Source organism: Orbicella franksi, chromosome 11 (genome assembly GCF_964199315.1).
Source record: "Orbicella franksi chromosome 11, jaOrbFran1.1, whole genome shotgun sequence".
Lineage (NCBI taxonomy): Eukaryota > Metazoa > Cnidaria > Anthozoa > Scleractinia > Merulinidae > Orbicella > Orbicella franksi.
This window is the reverse complement of record NC_138155.1, coordinates 4,344,051-4,357,086: the sequence shown is the minus strand read 5'-3', so window position 1 is coordinate 4,357,086 and position 13,036 is coordinate 4,344,051. Positions and strand designations below refer to the sequence as shown.

Below are 13,036 nucleotides of genomic sequence, written 5' to 3'. Positions count from 1 at the left end.
GTTTTGAGGTGGATGAAATGCAAGGTTCTGTGGCACTCCCCACAATGCACTTCAGTTGCTCAATCTGATTAAAGTGACTATCAGCCACCCATTTAACTTGGAAAATGAATCCCCCGTAAGCAATGGCAATTTTGAGGCAACTGCACTAAGTTTTTAATGTGTAAGTCATACTGTACGGTATGTATATCATTTCTTACTTCTCATCTTATCCCTATAGAGTCCTAAAGTGTGACGTCACAAAAAAATAAATTTGAGAAATTATGGGATTTGGCGCCATTTTCGAATAGAGCGTCCTTAATAAAGGGTCCTTGCCAAAAATTACCTCTTAATTGTGATTCTCAGCCAAAATATAAATGATGAAAATTTGGTACTGCCCCATATAAATCTCTCTAATTTTGAGTCAGTTCTAAACTGAAGGAACTGAAACAAATTTTGAAGGGTTTGTGTGGGATGCTATCAAAGTTTGATACCTTATATCTCTATCGGGAATTGCAATTCAGAGCTAATGTTTGGGATGAGGGCATCTTTTAGCATCCACTATAAGAATATGACATCATATCCCATAATTTCAAAAATTTTATTTTTGTGACATCATCACTTTAGGACTCTATTGGGCAGGGTCAGTGGTCAGATACATGACCAAGTAGTGATAACCCTGAATTGTGGGCTTTCATTTTTATTTGTTTTTCATTTTTGTTGCTGATTTCAGTGATGTTCCCCTTCTGACAACTTCGTCATCTTATGCTTAGCAACTTTTATTAGAACTTATTGCCTCATATGACACGAAAGAGTTCAAATGCTTCATTGATATTAAGGTTGTATACCTTTGATAAGATCTAACTAAAACTGATCTTCTATTAGTGTATGCTGTAACAATCTGTAAGTTCTGAGTTTAAATTTAGGTGTGGGCTTCTAATATTTGTTTTAATTTCTTTCTTATCTTTTCTTTATCTGGAAAGGCATTGAATTATGAGAGGAGCTGACACTCACATGATTGTAATATTTAGGTGTGTTTAGTTATTTAGTCCGTTTGTCAAAGCTACTCTTGCATCAGGCTTTGTAGGGGTCCTAGAAAACCTGGAAAGTCCTGGAATTTTCCTGTGGCATTTTCCAGGACTTTCCAGTCTTTCCAGTCTTTCCAGGGTGACTGGTCCTGGAATGTGCTGGAAATCTGTTAAACTCAAGTAAAAAATATGAAATGTATGGCAGACAGTAAGGAGAATTAACATTGAGATCTTGGGAAAGACAGGGTTAAGGTGAATTGTAGAGTTCTGGAAAAATCAATCTGAGTCCTGGTTAAGTCCTGGAAAAGTCCTGGAAATTTGTTTCTGAAAAAGGATACTAACCCTGTGCATGTTCAATAACTTGGACATTTCCTGAGGGAAGGGGGTACACAGTAAAAGTAGGCTCTGCTTGAAGGTCTAAACCCTTGTTCTTTTATGCACCACTTTTGTGTGACTGGACATTTGTATATAATTGAAAATGTTGAAGTGTATAATTATGACAAATATATGTATAGTTTTTTCATTTGGGTGAGGTTACATGAGAACATTTTGAAATTTCTCCTGCGGTTGGGTCAGAAACCGCAGGGGGTTTACTGTTAGGACCTGGAACTACAGTGAAACCTGTATTAAGCGGACCCCATATCGAGCGGACACCCTCTATTAAGTGAACACCAGCCTGAGTCCCAAAATTTTCCTTCTACATTTACTGTAAAATAAACCTGCATTCAGCGGACACCTCTGTTAAGCAGATACGGACACCAATATTAAGCCATTTTGTCGCACAAAAACCTACATTCAGCGGACACTTCAAGGGCTTTCTACTTCTAAAAGCTCAGTCCAGACTCCTTTAACATTGTTCAGAGATATCATTTCAAAGCTAAGTAGATCACTCCAGATTGATGCATTGCCTGACTGAACATTGTGCTATTCTTACACTGTGCTTCACTGAGTTACAAAAGGTTAAATAATCGACTATTATTGCACAATATATTAGAACCTGCTTACAGCGGACACCCAGCTGTATTAAGCGGACTCTAGTGAGGGTCCCAAGGGTGTCCGCTTAATACAGGTTTCACTGTAGTCAGGCTGTGACACCAAAGCAAGAACGTAGGTCTACATATCTTTCACAAATGTTGACAATTTTGAACTAAAGGAAAAAAAGAATTTGGTGAGCGAAGTGAGCAGGACGGAACCCTCCTCGACCCACTCGCCGAATTCTTGTTTTTCCGCTCTCGTTGGCTCGCTTCGCTTGCAGGGAGCCGTTTGCAAGGTAAACCAAAATTGGAATTACACTTAATTGGCTTATTCCTAGACGTATGTTGCACTAATGTTTTCGTCTTTATTTGTTTGGTTTGAAAAATGTATCGACCTATGTTCTCCTTTTGACCTCACAGTTGACAAGTGCCAGGTCCTAACCCTTTGCGGTTCTGGAACTGAAATTTCACATTTTCATATGGCCAAAACGCAGTGAAAAGAAAAAAAAACCGTTTTGCCACTTCGTGTTTTAAACACGCCCTGTAGTTATCTCAGTATTGTTACGAGATGTGCTGCAGATGTTTGAGTCTTTAGTGGTTGTTTTCCAGTTCGTTTTAAGACACCGAGGCTCCTCGTGGCTGAAGTTGTTTAACAGATGCACATAGGACATAATCAGCAACAGAAGTTGGTAACCTAGTTAGCCATAAAAGAAAATTCTTGGCATCTTGGCCAACCAAGTAGCGGTCACGCGGAGAACTTGACGTCAGGGCTTCCACTATTGTGTTGACAACTTCGTTTATATCCAAGTTACGAAATGCTTCGTTCCGCAGTTCAACAGCTGTATATATAGTCAAACAAACATGCATGAGAATTACAAATTGATTGGCAAACTCTTGCAAACTTTCTGTGGCGTTATTACACTAAACAATTCTTCCTGTGTCTGGCTATTTGGTTGCAACACAAATTGCAAGAAAATTGGCCTAATGTACGTAAGAGGGCCTTTACAGACAACTTCTTGATACAGATATCTGGATTTCTTCCAACTCGTACATTTGCCCTTTAGCCACTATAACGCGGCCACTTTGTTACGTTACTGTGGACACTTTTGTCTACTGCTTCTTCAACTCTGTTTATATAGTACCGCAGTACTTTGAAGCATGGATCCATACTGGTCTCCACGGCCTTAGGTAAATCAGAATGACTCAGAAACTCTGAAAAGGGGATTTTAGAGAATTAAATTCCACAATACGTTCCCTGGGGGAACATGGCCGTGGATCCCTCTAAAGGCTTGGACCTTTGGCACAATTTTTTTTTGGAAATTGGTCACAATTTTTGTGCTAGATCCCCCATCATAAGAACAAATTGATACCTCTCGTCAAGTATTCCTCTCCATAGTCATTCTTTAGCTCATCACTCAGTGCGTTCCATCGCTGTCTCAGTTGCTGCTCAAGCGAAGCAGGAGAAATAAGGTCTGTTAAAAATGCTCCTGGCTCCAGCATACTGACTTTGATTCCCCAGGGCTGCATCTCACGCCTTAGGGCATCCGAAAATGCCTCCACGCCATATTTGGTCACACAATATGCTCCATAAAAGGTGACTGTAAGGCGCCCTTTATTGAAATGAGATGATTACCTGAGTATGATTTTAAATACATTGATTTGTACAAAACTGCATGAAGTGAAGGGCAAGTGGTTAATCTTTCAGAAGCCCATTTATCTATTACGAGAGATGTTGAACCTAAAAACAAAGAGAGAGAAAATCCGGGAGATTGCCAATAATTCACTGCACCTTCTCGACTCCCAGAAAAGTTGTCAAAAGAAGAGCTCTGCTGATTCAACGACAAAAATGTGTGAAATATGCAAAAAATGTCCCCCCCAAAACATCAGCAACTGGACATAATAAGTGTGAAAAATGTACTTCAATGCTCGTTCCTTCGTATTCTCTAGGAGATTTGGCGACCCATCATGATAGGGGAGACTCGGAGGTTTAGCCTATGTACAAGTACCTAACATGCTTGATAAATTAACCACTCGTCCAGGGGTCTTCTTTAACAAAGGAAGAAAGGTTTTAGTGACATCAATCATTCCCCACAGATTAACATCAGCGGAGCGTTTGAAGTCATCTAGCGGTGTCCATTCTATGGGACTGCAGCAAATAATTCCAGCATTGTTCACCAGACCCCACAATCCAGCTGAAACAAGAAGAGAAATACTACTTTCAATAGCAGTTTCACACATCTTAAAGGACCCTTATCAATGATCAGCCTCCACCATTTTCGATGCCATGGAAATTATTGATATGGCATGGTGAAGCGAAATCTCATTGCTTTACTGTAAGTTGCATTGTGTTGCTGAAAGTATGTTTAATTATCTTCAGTTTTTTCACAGTGATTTCCTCAGTTCGTTTGAACAAATGATAGCCAACCTCTCGAATGTAAACAAAAACAAAGGTATGGCCGATTAGGGCTCTTTAACCAATTTCGGTCCTTAAACATTCCTTCAAAGGGTTAAGTTGTTAAAAAGACTTACCTGGAGTTCCATACGTAACGTATGTAAACAAGTATACGCGGCAGAAAAACCCGCGTACCCTGTCGTAATTTTGAAACGAATGGCCAACTGGCGTCGACAAAACCAGGATCGGATCGGATCGGATCGGACCGGACCGGACAGGACCGGATCACGGACCGGATCACGGATCGGATCAAGGAAAAAATTCAAGATTCAAAATTCAAAATTTTGTTGAGCAAATTACACTAGAGTGACTACTGTGAGCAGAACGTTTTATTTAATTCAGGTGTGATATTTCTTTATTCTTTTATATTAATATCAAGCCAACTGGGAGCTGGTCACAGGTGAATTTTTTTCAGGCTGTTGGGTTTTGATTGGGATGATCAATCATGTCTTCATATCTTTCTCCGCAGTTCAGATAAATGATATTTCGTATATTCACTTGCGTCAAAGGTAAACGGTCATAAACAAGTCAGCATGGTAATAATAAGACGAACGTATGAATAGAAACACAAAAACTAAAAACACTAAAAAATTAAACACCTGATGATTTCAAACAATTTCCGTTTTTGAGACGTCTATACTTTTACAAGATGTGAGTTTGGAATACGATATTTCGCACTGGAATAAAACGAAACAAACCATTTGTATTTCAAGGAAATATAGCTGTTTTACAAAAAATTATAGGAATAAGATCGATAGTGTGAACGATAACGCAACCCAAGAATAAACAACATTTTAGGAGTTACGTCACGGTTTTTAGAGTCATTTTTAGGGTCATAAAGAGTTGCCTTTAAATAGAATAAAACCTTAAAATGATCGTGTTCTAGGATAGAAAACCCTTAAGAGACAAGAACAAATCAAAACGGAATGAGGATTATTAAGGATGGCAAAGATTAACGAGGACTGCAAATGACGAACTTGAAAAACTAGGCTAGTGCTTTCAAGATACGCAAATCGTGACGTAGCTCCTTTAAAGCAAGTCACATCCTTAAGCTTTCGTACGTAAGTTTTCTCATTAACTGTAACGCCAACTGTAACGCTCACATCTGACACGAAAAAGTAGCCGAGAATTAGCTACTGATACTAACAACAATTTAAAAAACGAGAATGGGAGGTTCACGCAAGTTTCGAGCCAACTAACGTTTATTACAATTTAAATTCGTCGTAAATTAGGCGGTTATGTGGCTTTGTAAATGACCTCTTGTCATTCTCTGTAATTAGCATGTCATTGCGTCAAATTCGGGATTCTTATTTTCATTTAACATATTTTAATTTTCCACTTTTATTTTTTATTTATTTTTATCTTAAAAACGATTTGATTTTTTCTTTTTTTTGAATTTTTTTTTTCTTTAAAACTTTTTTTTTTTTTCTGTGATCCGATCCGTGATTTGATCCGTGATCCGGTCCGTGATTCGATCCCTGATCCGGTCCGGGATCCGATCCGTGATCCAATCCGTGATCCGATCCGTGATCCGATCCGTGATCCGATCCGTGATCCGATCCGTGATCCGATCCGTGATCCGATCCGTGATCCGATCCGTGATCCGGTCCGTGATCCGGTCCGTGATCCGACCCGTGATCCGGTCCGGTCCAGTCCGATCCTCGTTTTGTCGACGCCCAATGGCCAACCATAATTCGCATGCATGAATGACCCCGAGAGCAAGCAAATCGACACGCAAACAAATTATTTCTGCACGTATTTGTCTTGGGGCTACGGACTGAGCTAGACTTAAAAGTCTTATAAACCTTATAATTTTGTAAGGTAATAAATTAAGTACTGTTCAGTCCGTAGCCCCAGTCTGTTGCTCTCGGGGTCATTCATGCATGCGGATGGCCGTTGAAAAACCCGACAAACGTTTTCATTTATAAATTCCAAGGATGTAGTTAGTGAGCTAGCCGTACAGACCGAAAGTAAAATGATAATTTTTACTAGTGGACTGCTGCAGGGTTTCACTTTCAGGTAAATTTTGCATACAGTCGGCAAGGAGGCGGAGTTGATTGACGTCCACCAAAACTTAGGTTGTGTCTAGACTTTTTTTGCGCTGAAGGTCGCGTGTGACAACCGCTGTAAGTGCCATATTTCCATGAGTTTACAACAGATTCTTATGAAACCTCGCTAAACACTAAACTCGGCTTGATAAATTGAGCGTTTGTTTTTGGCTTGAATGAAAACAATCGGGATAGCGTGACACGGTCGAAGTTGTAACGTACCTGAAGAAATTTCCCCTCTCACTTCGCTGTATACATCTCCGATCTGCTTCGAGTTTGTCACATCCATCTGGAATGTTTTCAATTTGTCACTCGTCACCGATTTCAAACTCTGTTCTCCTTTTTTCGTTAAGCAAGTCGCCAAAACACAGGCTCCCATCTTGTCCAGTGCTATGGCTGTTGCCCTACCGAAGCCGCGATCACAGCCCGTGATAAGAACATACTTTCCCTTCAGGTCAATTTTTGATTTTGGCAACAAACGAGCGACGAAATAGATAGTGAACAGGGCAATGACAACCAGGATGATCCAGGATGGCAAAAAGGATAGAAAACTTGTACTATCCATCGCCCTTTCTGGTAGTCCGTGACTCCATGCGCAGCAGATCCGCTCTCCTGACAACCTCGTTCCCAGGGTCTCTCATCTTATCGCCCTCTGTGGCGGTAAGATGAGATACCCTGGGAACAAGGTTGCTCTCCTGATTACGGAGCCTGATACGAGTAGTTGTACCGTTGCAGTTATGTCCTATGTAGCAGACATGTCCTCTGACGTAATGTGATATACGGAGCCAATCATATCATGCGTTCTATCTAATAACACGCAGCATAAGACTGGTAACTAAACTCCGTTGCAGTTCGGTCTTCGAGCAAAATTGATTTTTGGAGGGGTAGCGTACGGAAGCAGTATTTGACTTTGTATGTCTTTACTCTGAACCAGAGTGACTCTGAACGTAAATATGCAGCGACTATTTGCAAGAATGGCATTTACCTCACAAGATTTCTATCGGAAATTGACCGCTTAGTGTATTTTCAGTTTCAAATTCAACATGAAAGTTCGATCGAAGATTTAAACAGTGGTTGCTTTCCGGTTTGCGAACTGCGTGTTCCCGGCCAGCCAATATTAAACTCCGCGCTTTGATTATCCCCAAATTATTCAGATCGTTTAATGATATTACAGAGGCAAAACAAAATTTCTGAGAAGCAGTGTAACCAATTTTAGTTTCGGTGCTGTAAAACTACCACTCAATCTGCGCAATATTTCTCTATTCCCAATCTTGTCACTCACACGAAATCCGGTTCGCGAAAGCCCTCTTCTCAGTATAAGTTTGTTGAGGCTGACTGAACCTTTTTGGGTAAGCCGTCTCCTGTAGCATCGAACATTTATTACAGAAATTTTCTTGTCGGGTAGATTTTTATGGCCGGAGTGCTTTCTAACTGTTCCTAGTTCGCTTTGCTTTACAAAACAGCAAAACTAGTCAAAAAACCACAGAGCACTTTGTGGCCTCAGGTGAAAACACCACAGATCGCTTTGTGGCCTACTCAAAACACCACAGAGCGCTTTGTGGCCTATTCAAATCACCACAAAGCGCTATGTGGTGTTTTATTTTGGGATTTAACATTGAAAACTGGATGGCTCGTTGACTCGCAAATATCTCACAGCTATTTTCTGAAATAATTTGGTTTTTCCAATTTTTCACACCACAAAGCGCTTTGTGGCCTATTCAATACACCACAAAGCGCTTTGTGGTCGTCATCGTAATCATAGCGATTCTGTCAGTGGAAATTATACTATGTGGACAAAACTGGCAGAGGGGCTCTCTTATTTTGACAGGGAGGTTGGCAAGATTTTCGCACCACCCCTACATTAATTATGCATGCAATTTTTTGACTGACTCGTTCTTTTCACGATTGCTGTTTGAGTATAATGTGATAGTTTGAGATAGTTGCATACATAATTAATGTATGGCGCTGTACGGAAATCGTACCTGGAGGTTAGCCGAGTGCTCTTAAAGAAACCTCTGAAAGGAACCAATAGATTTTCGCAAACGTACTGAGCAAGGTTATGTTGAACACTATTTCAGTTTTTGTTTTTAGAAAGAAATATCACCGAACCTCCGATATAAGACTTGATACCCTGAAAAGTACTCGTTATGGTTATCAGAGAGAGCACTGACTGCTAATGAGATTTGCATTCCAGGGATCGGCTGGAACTAGCTACAACGGGTACGTATTATTAACCGGGAGAGACGCTGAAATGAAAGCAGAAGGTTGAAAATTAGGAATTCAGTGATACCTCAACCTATCACTTGTTTCGGTTAGAGAATCTTAGAGGGATTTATTATGTTCATTGATTTATAGCTCTATTGTTAGTCCTCGTTTGTAGGCACACCCCTCAGGAATTTAGCATTGAACATGGAATGAAACTTTAGTCGGATACTGATACGGGTATTTCTTTTTTTAACAAGTCTATGGATCTCGCCGTAACATTGCAAGGCGAAGAACTCGACCAATGTTTTACCAACACGGACCTCATACTAGTTCAATAACATAATTCAGTTATGACAAAGAAGATTACAAATCTTTTTTTATTTATTTATGGCTAGACTGGAATTTATACAACTGGTGTTTTCATGAGTAGGTATAATTACCATTATCACTATCAACTGGAATCTTATAGATCTTTCTACACACGGGCGAACCAAAACAATCTGACTTGTGACCTTGAATTAATTGGCTTGAATTATCTGCAATGCTCACGTATGATACAAACCGTTGCTTTATCCAAACATTTTCGAAAATTATATTTTAGGGCATGTTTTTAGCCTGTGTTGTAAAACCACTATAATCTTGAGATTTGTATTGTTACAAAGGCAAAATAACCAAAGTTAGAATTAGTTTGAGAAATTTTATTTTTGACAGATAAATGCCTTTTGGACATACTAATATAATACTTATCATTGCATTTAGAGTGGTGCACTTCTAACACAGACCACCAAACTAATTTTTTTTCATCATTTTTTTGACATGTTTTCAACAACTTTCCTATGGCTTCCATTCAAATCTGGCAAATCCAAATTATGAAAAGAAATGTGAAAGGTGGAGTTGTCGACTGATCAACAGGTTACATGATACTTGATATTTTCACCATTCATGCATTTTGATTAGCTTATTTAAACCAAGGAAGGTGGACACAGCTAGTCAGGCACGACTGTGGCTGGGTTCTTATTACAAAGATGAAAAGTTCTGTCACTCTTTTGTCCCTTAAATCTAGATCCAACAAACTAGTCACAGGCAACACAGTGATTTGTGGTTCATTTAGTAAAAAAAGTAATGACATATTTTCTTCAGCCTTTGAGCTTGGGCTACTTTGAATAAGCTGTTGTAAATGTAGAACAATCAAAACAATTTCAGACTCATCCTCTATTTACTTAATTATTACTTATTAATACATCTGTTAAAGAAATCCTGATAAAAATTTAAAAAATCTACGAAATAAATACTGATTTTATCACTGTCACTAAACTCATCCTCTATTAACTTTCTGTAGAGGTGTTCATCATCATTGTCTTGTTCTTCTTGCCCTTCCACTTGTCCTTCTTCTTCTTCTTTGTCTTCTTCTAACTCCCCCTCCTCCTCATCGATCATATCATCTAATGCCTCCAGGTATGGTTTGGCCAGGCTATTAAAAATATGGAGATGGATTTACTTCATTAATAGACACAACAATATTGTGGAAAACTGAAACTTTCTGTGAAGGGGCCTGTTACGGCTATTTCGTGTTTTCTTTGTGTTCTTTTTTGTTCCGTATGTTAATGTATTTTTTCACATTCTGCATGCTTTTTTTCTCGCGTCGTATGTAAATTTCGTTGCGTATATATTTGTGTTATCCTTTCATGTTCGTTTAGTGCTAGTTTATCGTCCGGTACACTTGTATCTTCTTGGTTCCCTGAACTCCGTTGCCAGCATTTTGGTAAGCCGTTTAGTTTATCGTCTGTTTGTGTTTTCCTCTTAGTTTTCTGCCGTCTTCAGTTAGTTATTTGTAGTAATTCGTTTCATGTTTATCTTTAGGAATTTAACTTCCTCCTACGGAAAGTGAAATAAATTTGCTGGACTAAATGAAACTCGCTTTAAGTTGTGTCTGAAGTCGGCCCTTTGCCTCTTCAGGGCCCATTTCTTGAAACTTCCTGGCTATTCAAGGGCTTGTCAACTTACAAGGACCGTTTTCAGGCTGCTGTTTTGGGCCCAAAGCACCAAACTACCTAATGAAACTGAAATCAGTTTTTAAAAAGAGCATTGGAATCATAATCTAAAGTACAACAGTAATATTATTATAATTCAAATTATAAATATTCATACTGTATTTTGAAAGTGGAAGTTTTTTCACGAGGAATGTGAACGCCTTAAAGAGATCTTTTCCCGACTGTGCTATCCTGACGACCCTGTGCAGTCAATCATTCGCAGATTTATTGAATCAAAAGTGTCCGAGGATTCACATACTCGAGTGGCTGATAAAAGAGAAGCCCCAGTCAGAATCGTGTTGCCCTACAAGGACCAGAAATCTGCAAACGTAGTACGTAAACAGCTGGCTGACCTCAGTCGGAAAATCAACGCAGATATTAACCCAGTTTACACAAGTAGAAAGATCAAGGATGAAATTAAGGTCAGGGAAGACAAGCAGCCTCTTGTTAGTCAACAATGCGTGGTGTATTCATTTCAGTGTGGCCTGTGTGATGCAGGCTATGTCGGTTACACGTGCCGACACCTACACCAACGAATTGAAGAACACAAAGGATCGGCAATCGGAAACCACCTCAGAGAGCAGCACGATATGGAGCCAGAAGACATCGCACAGAGTTTTCGAATCTTAAGAAAGTGTCAGAACAAATTTGGCTACCTTATTTTTGAAATGTTTTTTTTATCAAAGAACTGAAACCAATGCTAAACAAACAGTGCGATTCAATTCGCGCCCAATTATTTGTTTAGAGCAATTCTTGCTAAGATTATTTTATTTTTCCATTGTATATTTTTAACACTTTTTCACATATTTTATCACATTTTAGCGTTCACCACATTTTTATCTATTATAAGTTGTTTTTAACATATTCATGGCTATATGCTATTGTAGAAAATTTACTCACTTGAAAATGACCTCGTAGAGGTCGAAACGTCGTGACTTTTTAGCGCTAGTTTTTATTTCAAAATCGATTTCTAAGAAACTACTTATTAACATACTGTATTTCTATACCTAACTAAGAAAACCGGTTTTCGATTAATATGATGCAAATGGACTTCTCTATAAACTCACTTCCTTCAACTTAATGTCTGCTAATTTTTCACGCAAATAGCAAACCATCAGTTGTGATTGCAGTTACCCGTCTCACTCTACATAGCAATTTTCAATTTGGTTTCAAAATTAACTTGCATTTGGGTTTGCATCACTGTGCTCTGTTTTGCATCCTGTACTTTCTTTGTTGCGTTGTTTGTAATATTGTTAATACTCTGGTTCTGGTTTCAAGGCACTTCAATGAAAACTGTTCAGACATCACTTCCTTCCTGCATGAGATGAGTAATAGTTAAAAGCACATGCCATTTTTGGTCTGGGACATTGATGGGGATTCCTGGACAGGCCCCCAGAGGAGCTCCCATCTGCTTTCAAAATTACATCATTAGCCTAGCAAAACTAGTGCCAGTCCAAAACCCCACTTTAGAATTTAAAAGCCTTAAAACTCATAGTCTTGTTGTTATTGGGATAAGATGTTCTAGGTTCCGAGCTACTGTGTCTGAAACACCTCACAAGATTAGAAGCCACAGATTTAGGAAAGCCATTCCCTAACAGAACGTTTTCATCATTGTTCTTTGTTTCTGAATGAGAGAGTCTATTTCACATATACGAGAAGCCTGGTGCAACAAGGCCTAACCCAAGTAATTTTGGCAAGTCAACGTACTTGACTAGAAAACAAGACATTCTGTCCAGTGTTTGTGTGATTCCTATAAATGTCAATGGATGTTCTTTTCAGAGAAATGTCCAGGAAATGGATCAAGCCATCTTCAAAAACATGTCAGATTTATTTGGTTTGTCCATCAACAGCATATCTTCAAAATAACGTCCATAAAACTACTCATTTATAAGGCCACTGTCAAGCATTTTACGAACAATATCATTTTTGAGTTCTGTCATGATAAAAAAAAAAAAAACAACAATAACGGCCTAATGAAGAACCCAACAAAATGCCATCAATTTGGTTGTCGAGTGCTCTCTTAATTAGTTTGGTGTTAATCAATTTATTGTCATTAACTCCAAAGAAACCAATCTGAACAACTGTCAGGGCTTGCTGTCAGGGCTTGCAAACTCCAGTTCCTCTTAGAGTGAAAACAAGGTGTTTTCCTTCCACATCTACATGGGAGAGTATCATAATTTATGTGGGTGGTGGTGGTGTATCGAGTTGTGTTTGACAAACCCTTTTCATTTTTTATGTTTCTACATATAGCAATATAAAGGAACTGTTTTTTAACTGTTTAATAGCAAGCCACTTTATTTTTAAAAAGTGCCTGTTATTTTTA

At 38.9% G+C, this 13,036-nt stretch overlaps 1 protein-coding gene across 1 annotated transcript; it reads right to left on the bottom strand.

Moving 5' to 3' along the window:
* Window positions 1-1,394: 1,394 nt before the first annotated feature.
* On the bottom strand, window positions 1,395-7,167 carry LOC145460575 (retinol dehydrogenase 16-like). The gene is made up of 4 exons (XM_081445433.1): window positions 6,701-7,167; window positions 3,985-4,170; window positions 3,349-3,588; window positions 1,395-2,817 (listed from the first exon to the last, which is right to left on the bottom strand). The coding sequence occupies exons 1-4, from the start codon at window positions 7,041-7,043 to the stop codon at window positions 2,594-2,596; spliced, it is 993 nt and encodes a 330-aa protein (XP_081301559.1). The 5' UTR covers window positions 7,044-7,167; the 3' UTR covers window positions 1,395-2,593.
* Between the last annotated feature and the right edge of the window lie 5,869 nt (window positions 7,168-13,036).

Coding starts and splice junctions, on each gene's coding strand:
- LOC145460575 (XM_081445433.1), bottom strand. CDS start 7,043: ATGGATAGTACAAGTTTTCTATCCTTTTTGCCATCCTGGATCATCCTG. Junction 4,171..6,700: donor GAGAGGGGAAATTTCTTCAG/GTACGTTACAAC, acceptor TTCTTGTTTCAG/CTGGATTGTGGGGTCTGGTG. Junction 2,818..3,348: donor AGAGGAATACTTGACGAGAG/GTATCAATTTGT, acceptor CTATATATACAG/CTGTTGAACTGCGGAACGAA.